Source organism: Cyclopterus lumpus, chromosome 4, assembly GCF_009769545.1.
Source record: "Cyclopterus lumpus isolate fCycLum1 chromosome 4, fCycLum1.pri, whole genome shotgun sequence".
In the NCBI taxonomy this organism is placed as follows: domain Eukaryota; kingdom Metazoa; phylum Chordata; class Actinopteri; order Perciformes; family Cyclopteridae; genus Cyclopterus; species Cyclopterus lumpus.
The window spans coordinates 21444760-21463113 of record NC_046969.1 but is presented as its reverse complement, the minus strand read 5'-3'; the positions used below and the strand labels follow the sequence as shown (position 1 = coordinate 21463113).

The 18354-nt window shown below is 46.4% G+C and overlaps 1 protein-coding gene across 1 annotated transcript in view; it reads left to right on the top strand.

The window, feature by feature from the left end:
* sema6bb (sema domain, transmembrane domain (TM), and cytoplasmic domain, (semaphorin) 6Bb) overlaps positions 1–16417 on the top strand; it is a 125272-nt gene extending 108855 nt beyond the window's left edge. The window contains 1 exon segment of the mRNA XM_034530253.1: positions 11986–16417. Within this exon segment, the coding sequence (XP_034386144.1) occupies positions 11986–12893 (908 nt within the window). The 3' untranslated portion in view covers positions 12894–16417.
* The last annotated feature ends 1937 nt before the right edge of the window (positions 16418–18354 follow it).

The following is an 18354-nucleotide window of genomic DNA, read 5'->3' as shown; positions in this document are numbered from 1 at the left end:
CGTGACCTTTGCTGGCAGGCAGATAAGTTACAGCATTAAAGTGCGCTAAATGGTCTGTCAAACCTCCAACTTCTCTCTTTTAAATTACCTCGAGGGCCTCATATCTCCAGAGGAAAGAGATTCTTACACCCAAATCATTTCGTCGGTACCTGAATCTCCCAGCAGGCATTGAGCTTAACGCGGCCTCGTTTTATTTTGCTGTTTGCAGGCCTTTTGGGGGAACGAGTCAAATGGTGTTTGCACAGACAGCTCATCAGCTAAAGTCAACTCTGTTAAACCAGCCATCAAATAGGAGCAAGGGGTGCCGTAGACACGTCCCGCTTCATCACGTTCCCTCGTTGCTCCGACTCAACACTTCTCAAATCTCGTTGATAAAAGGGAATAAAGGCTTTTTCCAGCGAGTGCAGGCTTCCAGACGCTCACCGACTCGCACACGATCGTTCACACTCGTACGGACACATTCGCCACCCCTCGCTCAGCCATAATGACATAGCTAGTGTTGCCACAGTGTAGCTACAGATGGAAGCAATTATGGTGCTGTGAAAATATTTCCCGAAGAAAGGCAGTGTTTTGACTGGCGGAACAGCGGGATGCAATCACTCAGTAATTGAGGTCCACTGAAACATCAATGAGGGGAATCCGGGATGGAGATTCCTTGTTGTGCCGTAATGTTGGAGTGGATGACGACCGCCGCAGAACCTGGACCGACTCCGTCTGTCTCCCCGGTGGCTGTGATGTTGTGAGGAGCTTTGTGCAGGAAGGAAAATTTGTTGGCAAATTTTACGACCGTGGTCTGATCCAGTTCCATCCTAATTGCTGCGGTTTGGAAAGGGGCCTGAGTCTAGGCTTATGAGGGGGAACCTATAAAGCCGACACAGTTCTTTGTATTTACATGGCAGCTAGTTAAAGCCGGCTCTTAAGTCTGCTCATGATAAATGAGTTGCCCTGTAGTTTGAACCCCGACAGAAAGAAAGAGAAAGACAGGAAACGAGAAAGAAAGAGAGGAGTGAGGGGGGATTGAAAAGCTTTTGCCACAGTAGTTCATTTTTTGTTGCGGTCTCCTCTTTCAGGCGGAGAGGGGGCTCCGTAACCTTGACGCCACAGTCGTCCTTTCTCCTCTCCTAACTCCCTCTGCTGTCACTTGTGCAAGTCAGACACCAGTGGAAGAGAGAATAGAGGAAGTAGAGATAGAGGAAGTGTGGTGTGAAGCTGTGCATCCCCAGCCGCCAGACTGTGCTCTAGCTCACACAACTCTCCCACCCCAAGGAGCAGAGGCTTGAATAACCGAGCTTATCCCCCCAGTGAATACTGAGGCTCGGCTGATGAAATAAGAGGAACTATGTGCCTTATAACAATTGACACGCGTGTGTGTGTGTGTGTGTACTTTGGCATTGCCGACTGTATGTCGTCCGTGTGCGGTTCTCAGTGTAGAGATGTGGATTTTTTTTTGGCGAGCTCTAAGAAGTTAAGAATAGCAGCCTCAGCCTCTGGAAAGCTCGGCGAGGTGCGAGGTCTCTTGAAAGGCTTCAGCTCTTCAATCCAACTTCCTTCCTCCGAGTCCTTCCTCGGCTCCTCACATCTCCTTGTCCACAGCGGGAGCCTCAGCGAGAGCCTTGACAAACACAGACTGACCCCTCAGCGAGCCACGGAGCCTTGACTATAGTGTGTGTGGTTTAAAACCTGACTTTGGGTTCCCACTCATCCCAAAGTTTTTTTTGTCCCATGCTGCCGTTTAAAGTAGACGAGGTCCTCTGATGACCCGACAGCTGAGAAAACGCTGCGTAATTAAAATGGAAGAGAATAAATAGGGAGATGCAATGCAAATGAGCAGCTCATTATGCGATCGAGTCCAAAAGAGTCCCCGATAACATTTGAATGTACAAAATAATTACAGATAGATATTTGGAGAAATGGGATTTTGCATACTTTTATGCGCCTATAAGGATTTAGCAACATTAGAATCAATATGTGACAGTTGATTTTTTATATTTCCAGGCCACTGTCAATGATTTTTTTTCTGAAGTTAAATTCTTCTTAAATAATATCTTAGTATGCTTTGTTTTCTTCATAAATCTAACTTTCAGGGAGGGGGGGGGGCTTCAGGGCCTTTTAATGGCGGATATCAGCGCAACCGGGCAGTTAATCAAAAGGCCAACACCTTGATTAACTGTAATTGTAGAGCACAAATGCTTGATTGCAAAGATATGAAGTAATCAAAATTCAGTCTACAAAAATTACCACAAACGACTATAATAATGATTAGAATTGGACTGGAAGTACATCTTTGTTTCTGTCAAAAGACAACGTCGAGTGAGACAATTTGAACTCTCCATGTGAAGCAGTTTAAATTAGCTTCACCTTGACCAATACTTATGTACTTATACTCAATACTTTAAAATGACGCACGCAGGGCTTAAAATGTAATATCCCAAAAGCATGGCGCAACTGGCAAGACTAGTGTGTGTGCGTGTGTGTACATGATTGGATTAATGTGTTGTCTTATGTGATCCAGATGCCAGCCCTCAAAAAGAAGGTGTGTGTGTGTGTGTGTGTGTGTGTGTGTGTGTGTGTGTGTGTGTGTGTGTGTGTGTATGTGTGTGTGTGTGTGTGTGTGTGTGTGTGTGTGTGTGTGTGTGTGTGTGTGTGTGTGCGTGCGTGCGTGCATGCATGTGTTAAAAATCTGGAAAATAACGTTGCCACATTAAACATTATGTGAGGGGACCTGGAACCTTTTTACAGGCAGCTATACATACACCAGCTGAAGCCAACAGCTCTTCTCACAATGTTTACTAATTAAACACCACACACTGGCATTTAAGGAATGTGGCTGAACACACACACACACACACACACACACACACACACACAGAGAGCTGATACAGAATAAATCCTCCTGGTCTGTGGCCATAGCTGAGTAGTGTTGTAGAGTGAGGTGGGCCTGTAGGCGTTGCGTAATGCCTCAACAGAGAGTCCTGCAGCGTGACATCCAGAGCACTGTAACTACTCTCCACTCACACCACTTGGGATTGTTTTTGTGTCTATCATTCAGACAGAAATCGACCATGGAGAGTTCCCCTAACTCCCTGCATCAAACAACACTTTCCCTTCTTTCTGTAACACATCAATAACACAACTGAAATTTTTCCACACCCCCTTTCTCTCTGCCACCTTCTCTCCGTCTCTATCTCCTTCTTTTTCACCTCATTTATGTTTCTCCTTCCTCTGTCTCTCTTTGTCACTTCTCTCAGCCACTGTTTCTCCTTCTGTCTTTCTTCTCCATCTCTCTCTCTCTCTCTCTCTCTCTCTCTCTCTCTCTCTCTCAATTTTCAATTCAATTCAATTCAATAGGCTTTATTGGCATGGATGTTGCAACAACAATATTGCCAAAGCACCAAGACATAGCAACACAAAAAATATACAATTCATATGGATGCCTCTCTCACTCTCTCTCTCGCTCTCTCTCTCTCTCTCCCTCCCCCCTCCCTCCTTCCCTCCCTCTCCCTCTCTCTCGGTCTCTCTCTCTCTCGGTCCATCCCATCGGCCTCCTCATATCTCTTTCACGTGCAGGTGTGTTGCAGTATTGATCACCGTAAACTCTCCTCGGTGCAGGTCAGCTGACGGCGGCGCTGTGATTCTGAGCGAGGCCTCGGCGCACGTCACGTCGGAGACGTTTCTTTAAAGCCGACCTGTAAATTAACAGAGCAGGGGCGAGGGGCTGAGCGAATAGGGCGATGGCCGTTTCAATCAGCCACCCAGATGGCGTGCCGGCCCGACATGAGTTAAACCTCCACATATTTGTATCAGGAACCGGTCCAAAGCTTCAGCGCTGGGGGACTTAGTGTAAAAACAAATTGGCATGTGTTTCCAGCTGCTGGGCGTATAGTGTAGCGCCCTACGTAGCTCTAAAGTGATGTATGGATGTAGCATGTGAGAAAGATTACATTGGAATTGCTTGGTTCATGATTTGGGAACGAGCGATATGAGCCCTCTGGGCAGGTAGTTAGACTAATGCTATGCGGACCTGCTCTCCAATTTATTGCTGGTGACATGTTTGTGAATATTTATGATTGCTCTCCGTTTGCTTTTGGCTTTGCACCTAAAATGAAAGTTTCAATTACCAAAGGAAAGCACAGCCAAGTCCGTAACCCGTACGTCCGAGTATGTAGAGGAAAAAGAACAAAAACTGCATCCACGCACACACACACACATGCACTCTGATGCGTGCAAAAACTATCTGGAAAACAATTTATTTCACCACAGTGTCCGCCACAGCCCAGTTGCTTTGTTTGGATTGGATGCGGCTGAAACTGCGAACAGGCCGGCCCTCGTTAAACCGCCTCTCACTAAAGGTTGACCAGATTGTCTCCTGATTTTAATTGAATCCACAAATTCAATGAGGAACATTCCTGACAGCAACACGTGTGCGTTTGGCTGTGAAAAATCGTTTACGGGCAACAGGAGGGAGTCAGTCCCGTCCCCCCCCCCCTCCCTTTAATGATTTTACCATGCAGTGCTCCCCCTCTCTCCCCAACAAAAGCAACTCACGGTTTACATTCATTCTCCCCAAGCAGAGATTTTTCTAGCATTAAAAGGGAGACAGAAACTAAGACGAGGGAAGAGGGCGAGAGTTAAAAATGAAGACACACTCAGTGAGAATCGTGCAGGTATGTACTTACGCAGTCATCATCACAATCCCCGACTCACAACCCAGACAAAAGTCTGATCTGCCCTCGCTAATAGACCCAGCTGAAGACCTGAAACTATTAAGAGCAGGTTTCCTGGTGGAGATTTTATGGAATTTTAATTGCAAACACATGGCCGTTTGCGCATAAATGTTTTAATATATTGATCGGTCCGGCACGTCCGACCAGCCCCCAGGAGCTGAGGTTGTTGTTGATTTTAACCAGGGAGTCGGGCAGAACCCTCCAGCAGCAGCCGTGCCCTGAAAACGCTGTCGGGGAGGGGACTGTAAATGGCTTTACAATCATCCCGAGAGTAAACACAGTTTACGAGCGAGCGAGGTTTAGTCCGAGTAAGGAGCTCTGCAGAGTTCCTGCTTCTATTCAAAGATCTATAATTCTTTCTCAGCTCGTTTCCTCCCTCGCTCGCACGTCGCCGTTCGCCACGCAGCTCGCAACATGAGGTGAACCGTGTGAAAGAGTGTGAAAGAGTGAGAGACGCAATAGTGGAAATAGAGAGAGGAATAAACGGCGTATGTGCTGAAAGAGAATTAGTGTGGGCGGGGGGGGGAGATTGCAGGAAGGAGGAAGACGTGCTAAAAACAAGAAACAAAACAGTGCCTGCAGTCTTTCAACAGAAGAAAAGGAGAGGAGGATAATGAGCAAAATCACTGAGCCATGGGTGCAGGCGGCGCACACTGTCGCTTATTAACACACACACACACACACATATTCATACATCTCTACGCGCTTATTCACACCACGCCGCACGTGCTTCACCACGTGCATCCCCGCCGTCACTGCCGTGCATTAAACACATTGACATGCAGAGAAATGGTGGAATCCGCAGATGAAAGGCCCTCAGATCAGTGACGGTACGCTGACACAGTCGTAACCTATCAAGCTCAGAAGTGTGCGCTCGTGGCATCGACAGGTCCACCGGGATGCCGCGAAGTCTCTTTGTTCTGTTTTGATGTGCTGCGTTTCTAATATGTATTCGAGCTCTCAAACTGCATAAAAGTTCCCTTGCCGGGCTTTTGATGGAGGAACTTATTGAACTGCAGGAAGCCTCAAATGGCTCCAAAATTAATTTGTTAACATCTAAACTAGCCGAAAACCTGCAGGCAGTAATCAAAAGCCGGTGCAGAGAGCGAGCAGATGAAAGGGTCTTCGTTTTGTCAAGAATTGTTATTACAACATGGTTTTTGCTCATCACGCTCCGTGGTAATAGCGGTCGGGTTATGCTAGAAGTTTGTGCAACAAGTTGTCTCACAGCGTCTGTGTTAAGCCGTGTTTATAGCTGTTCTGACTGGTGAGTAAAGAGAGAAAAGAGAATCATTATGAGGATACCGCCGCACATTCTCTCTCCTCGAAGGCATTCATAGCCTGGCATTTGTTTGTACGCGTGAAAAGTGACTTCCCAAAGAGAGGGAAGTGTAAATCCTGTTTTGTTTTCGCACATCCACACAGTTCAGTTTTGGAAAGTGCGTGAAAGGACAGGGGTTGACTTTTTATCAGATCGACTTTAATTGTTGAGTGAGTCAACAACATCCTCCATAAAGAAATGCAACAAGACAAGAAACACAAGGAGTCAGACAATCGTGCAGGCTTTAACCCCTTTAATTCCACAAGAAGAAGAATAGACAAAGTCATTTTGTTTACTACAAATATGACTTTCTTCTTCGTATGTTAAATACCCCCTGATCCCTCGGAGGTTGGAAACTGCTGGTCGATTCTCCGGCTTTTACATCTGTGATTGTTTTGAACGCTCGTGTTTCATCGCCACACTTCATAGTTATGATGCTACAGTGTTCCCAGATTTCAGCAATTACTTTGATGAGTACCGTGCTATCAGACTCCTATGCCAAAAACTATTTTAAAAAAATCAAGCCCAAGTTGTAATAAACTGTGATCATCCTTTTGATGCGCGCTCCCACTCCCCTCCCACTCCCCCTGTCTGACTCTCGGTCTTTATCTCACACACACACACACACACATGTTCACAAGGTCACCGTCGAAAGCGGCGCCAAAAACCGTGAGCGCGGGCCGGTCCACAGAGTGCTCTAATCAAGGGAAATATTTAACAACTGACATTGAGCGAGCAGGGCTTTTCAATAATTTCCCTTCCTCACCGGCGAGAAATGAGAGCGGAAGACATGAGAGACATTTTTTTTAATTTAAATCACCCAGATTACCGCGAGCGCCGCTGTCGCATTCGCCGCGTAACACAAACTTCACTTTGTCGCGCAGGTGTGAGATTTGATCGCGCGGCGACGTCCTCGATATTTTTCAAAGTTCGCGAGGGAAAGTTTGGTTACTTCTCTTTTATTTTTAAGCCATTACTCCCGCGGTGCCGCCACCCGTGCTGATCAAAGGAGTGGTGGGTAAGAGGGAGCGATGCGAGGGGGATTAGCGGCTAACAAGAGGCTCGGCGGGAGGGAAGGACGATACGGGGTGTGAAGGAACAGAAGGCGGCGGGGCGGAGACAAAAGGAAATCCAAAACCAAAGAGACGGCTGAACTGTGTGCGAGCTGCTTTGTAGTTTGAATTTACTGCCGCAAATGTACAGTTTATTAAATATTGTATACACAACTATCCTATCAGTGTTGCGTTCAACAACGGAGCCCCTCGCCTCCTTCCCCTTTTCTCTCTCCTCTTCACCTCTTTAATCATAATTTAAGGCCTCCACTCCTCTCTGCTCTTTTCTTCAGCGCTGTCTTCCTCTCATCAACTTTATGTTTTAATTCCTCCTCACTGCTCCTCCCTTTTCCACAACCCATAGCATATCCCCCTCCTCTCCTCTTTTCTTCAGCTGGGTCTTCCTCTCATCTTCTCAACTCTTTTTGTTTCAACTCTTCTTTTGTCTCGTGTCCTTCTCCCTAAACAGCCCTCACCCCTCCTCTCCTTCTCCTCTCCTCTTCCTCTCTTCCTCTCCTCCTCTCCTCCTCCCCTCTCCTCTCATTGTTACGCTGTAATTGGAGCTGGAAGCCTCAAGACAAGCAGCTCAGTGTGCGTCAGGCTGACAGGCAGGCATGTTGGCTTCCATTAAGCTTTAATAAGTGAGCAGGATTGGAAGAGGAGAGAAGGAGTTGAAGGGAGGGGAGAGTGCGCACGCTGCTGCTTCTACGTCACCTCTCGGTAGGATGCATGGAAACATGCCTGACACACACAAACACACTACCACATATATCCTTTACTTTCCATAAGCTCTTTCAGATGATTGCCACTCGCTAAAGATGCTGCATGTTGTGCCTCCAAGACGTGTGGGGGAATAAAGTAAATTCACAACATTATCTGAATGTCCGACGAAAAAGAGTCGAGGAAGCATATTGAGTGTGAGAAGGCCAGCCTGTCTCTACAGCGACACACACAGAAAGCCACACACACACACACACACACACACTTGTCAAGTCCTTTCCTCCTGCATGAGGATGACAGCAGTATTATTGCAGCGTGCAGAATTTAATCTGAAGTGCCACACAGCAACCCCGGACCACAGTTGAGGTAAATGTTTGAGAAATATCTACAAGCTCTGCAGCTGAGTACAGCAAGAACAGATCCAGATGTGTGCGTGTGTGTGCGTGTGTGTGCGTGTGTGTGCGTGTGTGTGTGTGTGTGTTTGTGTGTGTGTGTTTGTGTGCGTGTGTGTGCATGTGAGTGAGAGGAGATTTGCGGTTTTACGCCGTGATGTTGCAGCCTTGCTCTGAGTTTTCTGTTATTGCAGCAGCGCTTCGTTTTTGTTTACAAAGTCATAAAGGCTGCGGTTTATTAAAAAAACAACATTCAGCAATGAATCAATTCATTCACTGACTTTTCAAACTCCTCCAGTGTGTGTGTGTGTGTGTGTGTGTGTGTGGGGCTGTAAATGAATATGCTGGTCACCTCCAAAATGCCTTCTTTTTTTTTCTTCTTATCTGCTGCCCCCACAAACACCCTTTTAACCGAGGAGAGTGGAGTTAATGTGACTGAAACCCGTCTTTTCCAAATTGAATATTTGCCTGGAACATGAAATACACACAGCGAAGCCCTGGCCTTTGTTTAGGCTGCTGCATGCAACGGAGATGCCAACGACGTGTTGAAAGAACTTCCCAGTGAACCAAATGTCAAACGCAATATAATCACAGAAGTGTTTTAAATGAAGACGCATAGAGCCGCCGTAGCTACGAGCTGGCTGCGTGACAGCGTGAGCGAACGGAGGGAAGGAAAATCTGAATTATGGGCTGCCATCCGTGTTTAGGGCAATTTTGAGATATTGAGCAATCAAGCTTTTTTTTTACACCCTGTTGGGCAGAGCTAACCTCCTTAATAAATCTTACTACTCAATAAAAAGTTTATAACTCAAGCCACTTCAGGAGAACGTTAAAATAAAATGTGTAACGCCAATTACTGATGTTTATAATGTAATATTAACATACTTGTGATATGTATACTTGTGATATGTATACTTATATATATATATATATATATATATCTTTTTTTTATATATACTTATATATATATATATATATATATATCTTTTTTTTTTTTTCTTTTTTTTTTTTTAATTTAATTAAAGTGAAGATTAAATCAAATTGATTTCTAATCCCATTATAATGTATTATTACAGTAATTATAATACATTATCAACATATTATACTGTATTACAACTATTGGAATCATTATACACTATGATCCAAAAAAACGTCACTGAGAGACCAGCAATTATCATGTATTATAATACTTGATACTTAATAATCGTCATTATAAAATGCCTTCTATTGTGTCATTTCTTAAATCATATTGTTATAAAGCCTTGTGAATATGTATGACTAGAATTGCACTATAAGCTGATTATAACGCTTTACAAGTGAATGAATATTCAGAGGCAGTGATGAATTATCGGTGGAGGAAAAGCAAAGACGAAAGGAAGTTTAAAAGGAAATGAGGGAAGAAGGCGTCGTGCCATCAAGCAAACAAACGTAAAACAAATACGCTCGAAGATCCGGCTGATGAAACGTGACCTCCGGTTATTCGGGAGGATTTGTCTGATATGAACTAAACTGAACCGCATGTCACATAATTATCAGGCTGGAACTAAAGCACCGTGTCCACGTGTGTGTCGCCGAGCTCATTGGATCCCTGATGAAGGACTAATTAGTGCTGAAAGGGACATTGATTGACCAACAAGGCCAGTTGATTAATGTCGGGTCTGAGTCGATGGAAACCTGTTGACAGGACGGAGGAGCTTTGACGTGACTGATTTAGTATGAAATACAATAATAATATACGATATGATATAAGAGTATTTGTTAACTGGACTCTTTAGAGTGCGATGTTGCTTTAAGGCCACTGAGCGACACAGTCTCCCTTATATTAGGACATTTCTTGTATCTATACAGACGTTTACCTTTTGGGTTTGGTTTGAGCTTTTGTTTGACAAAACGATATTTCCAGCAACGTATCCACGCTGAAGTATCACAGCAACAGATTGCCGTGAAGCAGAAACTCCTGACTGTTCACCACGAGGTTGACATTTGTGATATTTAGTAAAAAATGTCTCGACAACTATTGATTCAGAATCCAGAAAACATTTTCTATTCAGCACCATCATCTGGTCTCAATGTTAATTTGTTTATGACCAAATATCTGCAAAACTAATGGCATCCCCATTAGCCATTAGCCTATACAACTAGTACAGTATAATATACACATAGTAGCACTCTAACAGGCAACATATGACTATCCCTGCTACCTGAATTAGCATTGTGCTCATGTGAGCGTGCTGATTGCCTAAATGCAGCCTCATAGTAGACTGTTAGTGTTGTTACCGCGGTGATTTCATTCTCGTCTTTTCACGTTTAGAGGACATAGTGCTCGTGTCTTTTGAAAAGGTGTTCGGTCACCAAGAGAAATGAGTGAACAACAAACTGTTTCTGCCAAAGTGCAGTTGACAGCATCTTGAAAAATTTGACTTTTTTTTTTTTCCCCGAAATTTATTAATTTATCTATTTTTAGTGAACCAGCTCGAAGCGGTTGGGACGAGCTCCGAAAAATGATGTGAAACGTTTTGAATTTCTTGGTGAACCGCTCCTCCGGCAACAGCACAGCAGTTGGACAATCTCGCGCAGGGTTTAATCTGCCATTCCCCGGCTTAATGTCAATGTGTAGAGTAACACTTTATTACACCGAGCCACAGGCCACATTAATTAAGCGCCCGGCTGCCTCATGTTAGCGTATTTGCACCACAACCAGCACCATTTGTTCCCATTAAAAATTAATTTGTCAGACAATAAGAGTATGTTTGTTTAAAAAGACGCCGCTGTTCTCTCTATGTTCATTCTGTCTCCCGTTCTCCTCCCCGGTGCGAGTGAGTAAGTGGCTGCCGATGCCTATTAATGACATCCATTTATTTTCTGTGGGAAAGGATTTATTTCAGTGTCCTTGTGCAGACAGTCCTCCCTCTGCTGCTAATTTACCAACTATTACTATGTTTGTCTAAGGCCCCGAATGTTCACGTTCGCTTGAGGCAACCTCTCTCTCTCTCTCTCTCTCTCTCTTTCCCTCTCTCTCTCTCTCTCTCCCCTTCATCTGTTTGTCTCCAATCTGCTTCCAAATTCCCGGTTCCATTGTGTTTGTCGGTGTTGCTCTCGGGAGTTCACGCTGCAAAGAACAACTTTTCTTCTGGCATTTTCTTAATTGATCCACGGGCAGCCCCCGCGCTGTGGTCTCCCTGTACTCACATCTTCAATAATTCATAAACGGTTCTCTCGGAGGGAGAGTTTTTATATAAAAGAAATACAGAAATGCGCGGTGTTGTCTGCTGATATTTTACTCTTCATCTACAAACACGACGCCTGGTGTTCATCTTTTGAATACAGGGCAGAAATATCAGTGAAAGGTAGCTTAATAGATTATTATATATCCTAATAAGTCACGAGTAGTGTATAGAACACAATCATCTAGGGAAGTATAACTTGTGTATATATAATAGGAAACCTTGGAGTTATTACTCACCATTAATGCCAGACTTGGCACCTCTCCCTGTAAAGCTAATGTTGCGAAACATGTTAGGGTTGAGAGCTATTCTCAATCAGGAAGACAGTTATTACAGCTATTAAAGTCTCCATCCACTTTACGTAATCAAGGCAATTACACCATGGCAGGAAAGCATACGACCATTCCCACCCACAGAGGGAGAGAGAGAACATAGGCCATTTTGTCTCGCCGTTTGTTAACTCCCACATGTTTAATACAGGAAATATTGATGCTACTTCCACCACTTGACTGATGGACTTCTTCTTGTGATTGCGTTTCTCTCTCTGTGTAGGATTGCTGCTCCAAGAGAGTTTCATCGAGGAGCCCGACGGCCTGGTGTCCGTGAACCTGCTGGTGGTGTCGGCTGTGTCAGCCTTCGCGACGGGCGCCGTCCTCTCCGGCCTCACCGTCTGCTGGATCATGACTCACCGCCACCGCCACTCCCGAGGCTCCGGAGCCGGCGGCACCCGACGCAAAAGTGACAAAGAGCAGAGCATGCTGGGACAGGGCCGCAGCGGGTCAGTGATGAGCGTGACGAGAACCAGCGGCGGCGAGAGGCGGCGTTCGCAGGTGGACAACCCCTTCGTCATGCCCAACGGCTGGTCGAAGGGAGAGATGGACCCGGGCCTGCTGCCCACCCCGGAGCAGACCCCACTGCAGCAGAAACGGTCCATGCGTCTCCCAGACAGCGACTGGGACCAGAGCCAGACCTTCCTCACCGCCGTGGGGACTCCCTGCCCCAACAACTCTGTCATCTACCTGAGCTCCAAGTTCCTGCACGGAGGTGGAGGGGGCGGAGGGATGGTCCGGATAGAGGACCCGGGGGAGGTCGTGCTGCCCCCGCACACAGAGCGCCAGCGCTACCTGATCCTAGCCACCCAGAGAGGGGAGCACGGCGGCGGTCGGCCCAGCGGCACCCTGAGGAACTCGGCGGGAGACTACATCTACCCCGCCACGCCGCAGGACTCCCCCGACCGACGGAGGGTGGTATCCGCTCCCACGGCCCACATGGACTATGGGGAGCCTCGCTGGAGTCACGAGGCGCTCAACTACAACAGCAACAATGGAGTGCCCTATCACTCCCAGCGCCCGGGCCTCATCAGGCCAGATATGCACGGGCCTCGAGGGCTGGGAGAACTGGCGGACTTCAGCCATCTTCTAGGGAAGAACATGGGAGAGCGCACCCCCAGTGGCCAGTGAGGCAAAGTACGTGAGCCCTGGCACCAAGCTCTGTCTGGACACCCATTCCCTCCAACAGCAGACTGGAATAAATCAACCCCTCAGACTCACTGTCCCGGTCCAACCTTACCCTGTCTGTCCTCTCTCACTGTCATTCAATGTTCTGACGTCATTCAGCTGACTGAAGAGAGAGACAAAGAGACAGTAGAGAAAGAGGAGCAAACTCTCCTCACGTCTCTGCTCCTCTGCTTTTAATCTGAGGTGCACCCCTCTGCTCCCGGAAGTGGTACAACCCCCAGAGCTTGACTTTGGCACCACAGGACAACCAGTGAGGTAAAGAGAGGGGTGCAAAGGAAAGGGAATCTTCTCAAAAGGAGAGTGTGTGTGTGTGAGATCAAGAAAATTCAACAAAAAAAGACAATTTCCCTTGCAGCGCCAAATGTGAAAGGTCTCCCTCCACCATTTTGTTCCCCCTTTTTCGACACCACGGATCTTCTTTGAGCGTTCATTTCGGCTTTTGTTTTTTTTTGTGCCAGCGGCATCCAGCAGACAACAATGTGCTTTACTTTGGATTTCAGATGAGACTAAAACTGTTGTAGCCGTGCCAGAGGGCCGTGACTCTCAATAAGTCATGCAGTGTGTGTGTGTCTGTGCGTCTGTGTGTGAATGTGAGTGGCCAACGACAACCCCAACCAGTGTCCTGTCTTAACTGTGAAGTATAACTATATAATGACATTTCTGTACGGAGGACGATGAAGTTAACATTATTTTCCCTTTTTTTTAATAAACAATCGCAGAGAGACAAATGGATTTTATTAAATGTCTCGGTGTGTTTACCAATCAGAGGTGCGAGTGGTTGGCCAGTGGCTCGTGAAGGGGCGTGACCTCCCATTGACATTTTTTTTGTGTGATTCCCACTACCTGGACAGAGCCATCGTGAAGTGAAAGAAAGCAATAATGAGACATGTGAGGTCGAAGAAAAAAGCCAATTTAATTTGATATTTTATAATACAACTGTTTTTCTCAGCAAAGCAAACTGAAGAGATGTGAGGAGGAGATGGAACAATACCTCCCCGAGCTGACTCTCAGCGTGTCCGGGTCTGCCTGACCCGACCCGAGGCCCCCGTGGACCCTGCAGTCCATTTGAAGGAGGGAATGTGAGCCGTGGCTGTCTGAACTGGGGCCGCTTGGGAGCTCCATTCAGCCTCTTTCGGCCCCGACACTGAGCCTCTTTGTGCCCCAGAAGCAGGAGGAGACTGCGGCAACAAATAGCCGTTAGGAGTCAGGGACATAGCCCACAACGCAGCCTAGCAGAATATCAATGAGGAGGACATCCGTCGTGTGAGATGTACCAAGCAGGACCGGGCATCTCCTGTGCTTCGCCCACTCTGGTGGTTGTCTGGTTTGCCAGGACAAGGGAGGAGGAGCAGAGGGCTGAAGCGAAGGGGGGGCGGAGGCCGGTAGCTGAGCTGTCACAATGGTCATCCCTTGTGGCTCCGTCCCTTTCAGTGTGTTTCACAACAAAAGCGGGATAAAGAAAACAGATGGGCACGGGGTGTCCTCGGGTGTGGAGTTACTCTTTCAGTCCCGTCGTCTGATCTTTTGATGTTTTTCCGTTCACTTCTCTTTTCTTTTTTTTTTTTGTGTCTCTTCCCATCTGTTCTCGATTCAATTGTAGATCCAGAGATAGCTTCGGTTCATCTGGGTCACGGCGTGTTTTTTTCTGTGTGCCTGTCGGCTTGTGTGTGTGTGTGTGTGTGTGTGTTTCTCTTTGGGTTTGTGTCCATGAATGCGTTACTCATATTGAGTGCAAAACACCGCTTTGATCAGTTGTGTGTTGGTTCTCAGCCTTCCTCTTTTACTTCACCCCCCGGTTCTTTCTCTATTGAGGCGTTCATGTTTCGCGGCGACTCTTTTTCTTGACATTCACACGTCCGGGCTCAAGGTGTCGGAGTGCGATGCGATATATTTAAACTATTATACTGTACACAAAGAATTATGGCTAAAATGGAGAAGCTGGACTGTGCTTGGATAGACGCACAAGAAAATATATCGGAATGTACAAATAATAGTGCAGGCTAGCGCGTGACAATGTTTTTATTAATGAAAAAAAAAAAATATGATGAAGACTTTCCTATTTTTCCACAAATCCCACAAATATATTTTTCGTTTGAAAGCGTGGAGCTTCGGCTCATTGTTTTTTTGTTTTTCAGGCGCACAACCTAATATCGTTTTCAGACTTTTAGCAATAATGCTCAAAAGATCAACAACGCGCCAAACGGCCGAGCATGTAACGGCCAAAGAGACGAATATTTTTCCACTCGATAGTTGGTGGAGAACCAAAATCAAGCTAAAAATAGTCCAATTAGAGTGAAATAAGATCAATACTCAAACCACAGCATATAAACACATAAGAAACTGTATAAAATCAGACTTAATAAACCATAGAAAACCATGAAAAACAGAGTTTAAGAGATTGATTATTGGACTGCAGAATACATAATTATGTCGGTGTTTTCTTTAGAGCTCGTTTCAGCTGCCAACATAATCTGTTAATGAAGGCGTGACGCATTGTATTGTTTGAGGTGTTGCAATATTAAGGCCAACACAAGAGCGGACACAGTCAATACGAAATTAATACGAAATACAAACGTGTTTTACAACAAAATGACGACGGCGTCTAAACACAAGAAGCTTCCCTGAAAAACTAAATGTGTAAATGTGACTGCTCCATCAGAGAGAAGAGGGGGGGGAAAAAATAGTAAACAAGAGTATAAATCAGACCAAATACCAGCGGGCGGTTTTCACGACACATTTTTTTTTCTTTTTTTTTTAGAGCAGCATCGAGGTGCAGCAACCCCGGCCCTAAAAAAAGAAGTAGATACACAGCCAGAGCTGGAGGTACTGCATAAGACGAGCCAGTGAAAAGAGATTTATGAAAGCGAGGACGGAGGAGGAGGTCAGGCGGGCGGACATGATGTTACTGCATTACCGCCTCAGCACATTAGTACAGTGTATTCTTTACACATTCCACCCTGAAACAGGTCATTAGTGCCGAGGATACGGAGCCTCATCTCTGACTCTTTATCTCCCTCGTCTCCATCTCTGCTGTGACCTGAGTGCTGTGTGTGTGTGTGTGTGTGTGTGTGTGTGTGTGTGTGTGTGTGTGTGTCTGAGGCCTCTCTGTCTTGCCCAGCCAGCCGTGTCTCTTCTCCGGTGTTTCACTAAACATGCTTGATTAGGCAAAGTACATTCCCCGAACCCCCCCCCCCCGAACGGCCTGATGAGCCCTTGAGAAGATCGTGACAGACACATCCGCCCCGAGAGGGGGAGGCGGCGCCCCGTTCGACCAGCTCCTTCGGCCCGTTTGCTAACCACCGGCCTCGCACACGAACGACCACGGTCGTTCCCATTTAACCAAATGTGCGACGCAATTGAATTAAAGATCAGAAACGGAGCTCAGGCTTGAGATGTAGGCCGACACATGACTTTATCTTTCTGACTGCGCCATTACATTTGTCCTCCATTAGGTGGCCGGCTGAGGAATGCAGGTGTAGCCTCGTGGAAGTCGGGTGTGTTTATTGAAGCCGTCGTCCTTCTCCCCCCCCCCCCCCCCCCCCCCCCCCCCCCCCCACACCTCTTCTTTACATACTTCACGTCATTCCCGTTCCTCCAGCTGCACTTTGTCTCCTTCTTTCAAGCTCCTTTTTATTAACAGACTCACACTGCTGCGTTCTGGACACACACACACACACACCTTATATCTCTACCCAATTTATGTCCAGACCGGGCCTTCATCCTGTTTGTCACTATTAAAGTTTGCTCGTTAATATATTTCGGTGACAGAAACAGAAAATCAAAGCAATTCACAAAATCCCGCTTTATTTCACATTTAATCCTTAATGTGTTACAATTTTTTTAAGACACTTTCAAACCCTCTCATGCAGTAAATTGCTTTCCTTTTACTTTTTTCTTCTTCTTTTGACACATATTGCCTCCAGTCATACACACACAAACACACACACACACACATGAAATTCCCACCCAGCCCTCATGACCCAGTCTCTCCGTGCTCTTATTTATCAGGTTGTGTCTGTGTGCTTGTTAAAGTGACCACGCCTTTGTGTGTGCCCCCCCCCCCCCCCACCCCCACCCAGCCAATAACTGCCATCTTGCCCTCCAGCGTTCCTCCGTGCCGTACGTGCTCTGTGTCCCAGAGAGAGTCCAGAAATGGAGGCTAACTTCTCCTAAATCCACCATCGCACTCGAGAGCAGCGACATGACACTGCAGAACGTACGAGAGGGAGAGAAAGAAGAGAAGAAAAAAAAAAAGAAAAGCACAAAAACAAGGTTGTGAAAAACAAAAATCCGCGTCCGCATCGTCGGTAAAGTTGTAGATGTCACGTGATCATTTCTGTCATGTTTGTTTCTTTCTATAGTTTGTTTCCGTGGTAGATATTTGGTTTTTGAAATGATATGGGACATTATTGTATTTGAGTTCACTTTCTCTGGTGTGACGGATGTGACGACGACAATGAAGACTGTCGAGAGGATTGTCCTCGTATCCACGGTGACGATGAAGCCGTTCTGTGAGAGGAAGAGCGAATGAACTCATGCAGACTCTCCTGCTACTGTGAAGGACCCCGTCGTCCTGTGGCCCCCCCCGTCCCCCCACCACCAGAGGCTGGCTCCCCCTCCCGGCCCCCCCCCCCCCCCCCCCCCCCCCTCCTCCCCCCAGGGCCCTCGGGTGGGTGGTGGGGGTGGGAGGGCACGCCGCCATCCGATGACAACACATGTCCCTTACTACGTGTACATAACCTTGACGCTTACATGTAATTTAAGTACAGTAGCTGCATGACACAGCCTCTGTGTGTGTGTGTACAGAAGTAGCGACGTGTGAATTTGTACAGTACATGCAAGTGTGTGTGTGTGTGCGCGCGCGCGTGCGTGTGTGTGTGCGCGCGCGCGTGCGTGTGTGTGTGTGTGTGTGCGCTTGTGTCCGCAAAAACACCTGTCTGTCGTCACGCAAAAACGAAACACGTGCATGCACCCTCCGACAACTGCCCAGTACACACATCCCCTCTATACAGACGCCACACACACACACACACACACACACACACACACACACTCCAGCAGTTGTTCACCATTCTCCACATTGTCCTGAGCTCTGCCTGTCACTCCGCATGGAGACTTTGCTCTATGTCAACTTTCTTATTCTAATAAACCACTCAGACATTGATCTCCGGTGTGTTTGACTTCCTCAACTTATATTTATATATTTAATTTGTATCATTCATAATAACATTAAATACCCTGTTGCACAGTGATGATTGCAACATGAAATACTTTGACTCTGGTCTGTTACCTATTGAGTTGCACAGTAGTGGAAGAAGTATTCAGATTGTTTCCTTAAGTACAAGTTTCAATACCACATTGTGAAAATACTCGTGTTACAGGTGAAAGTCCTGTATTCAAAATC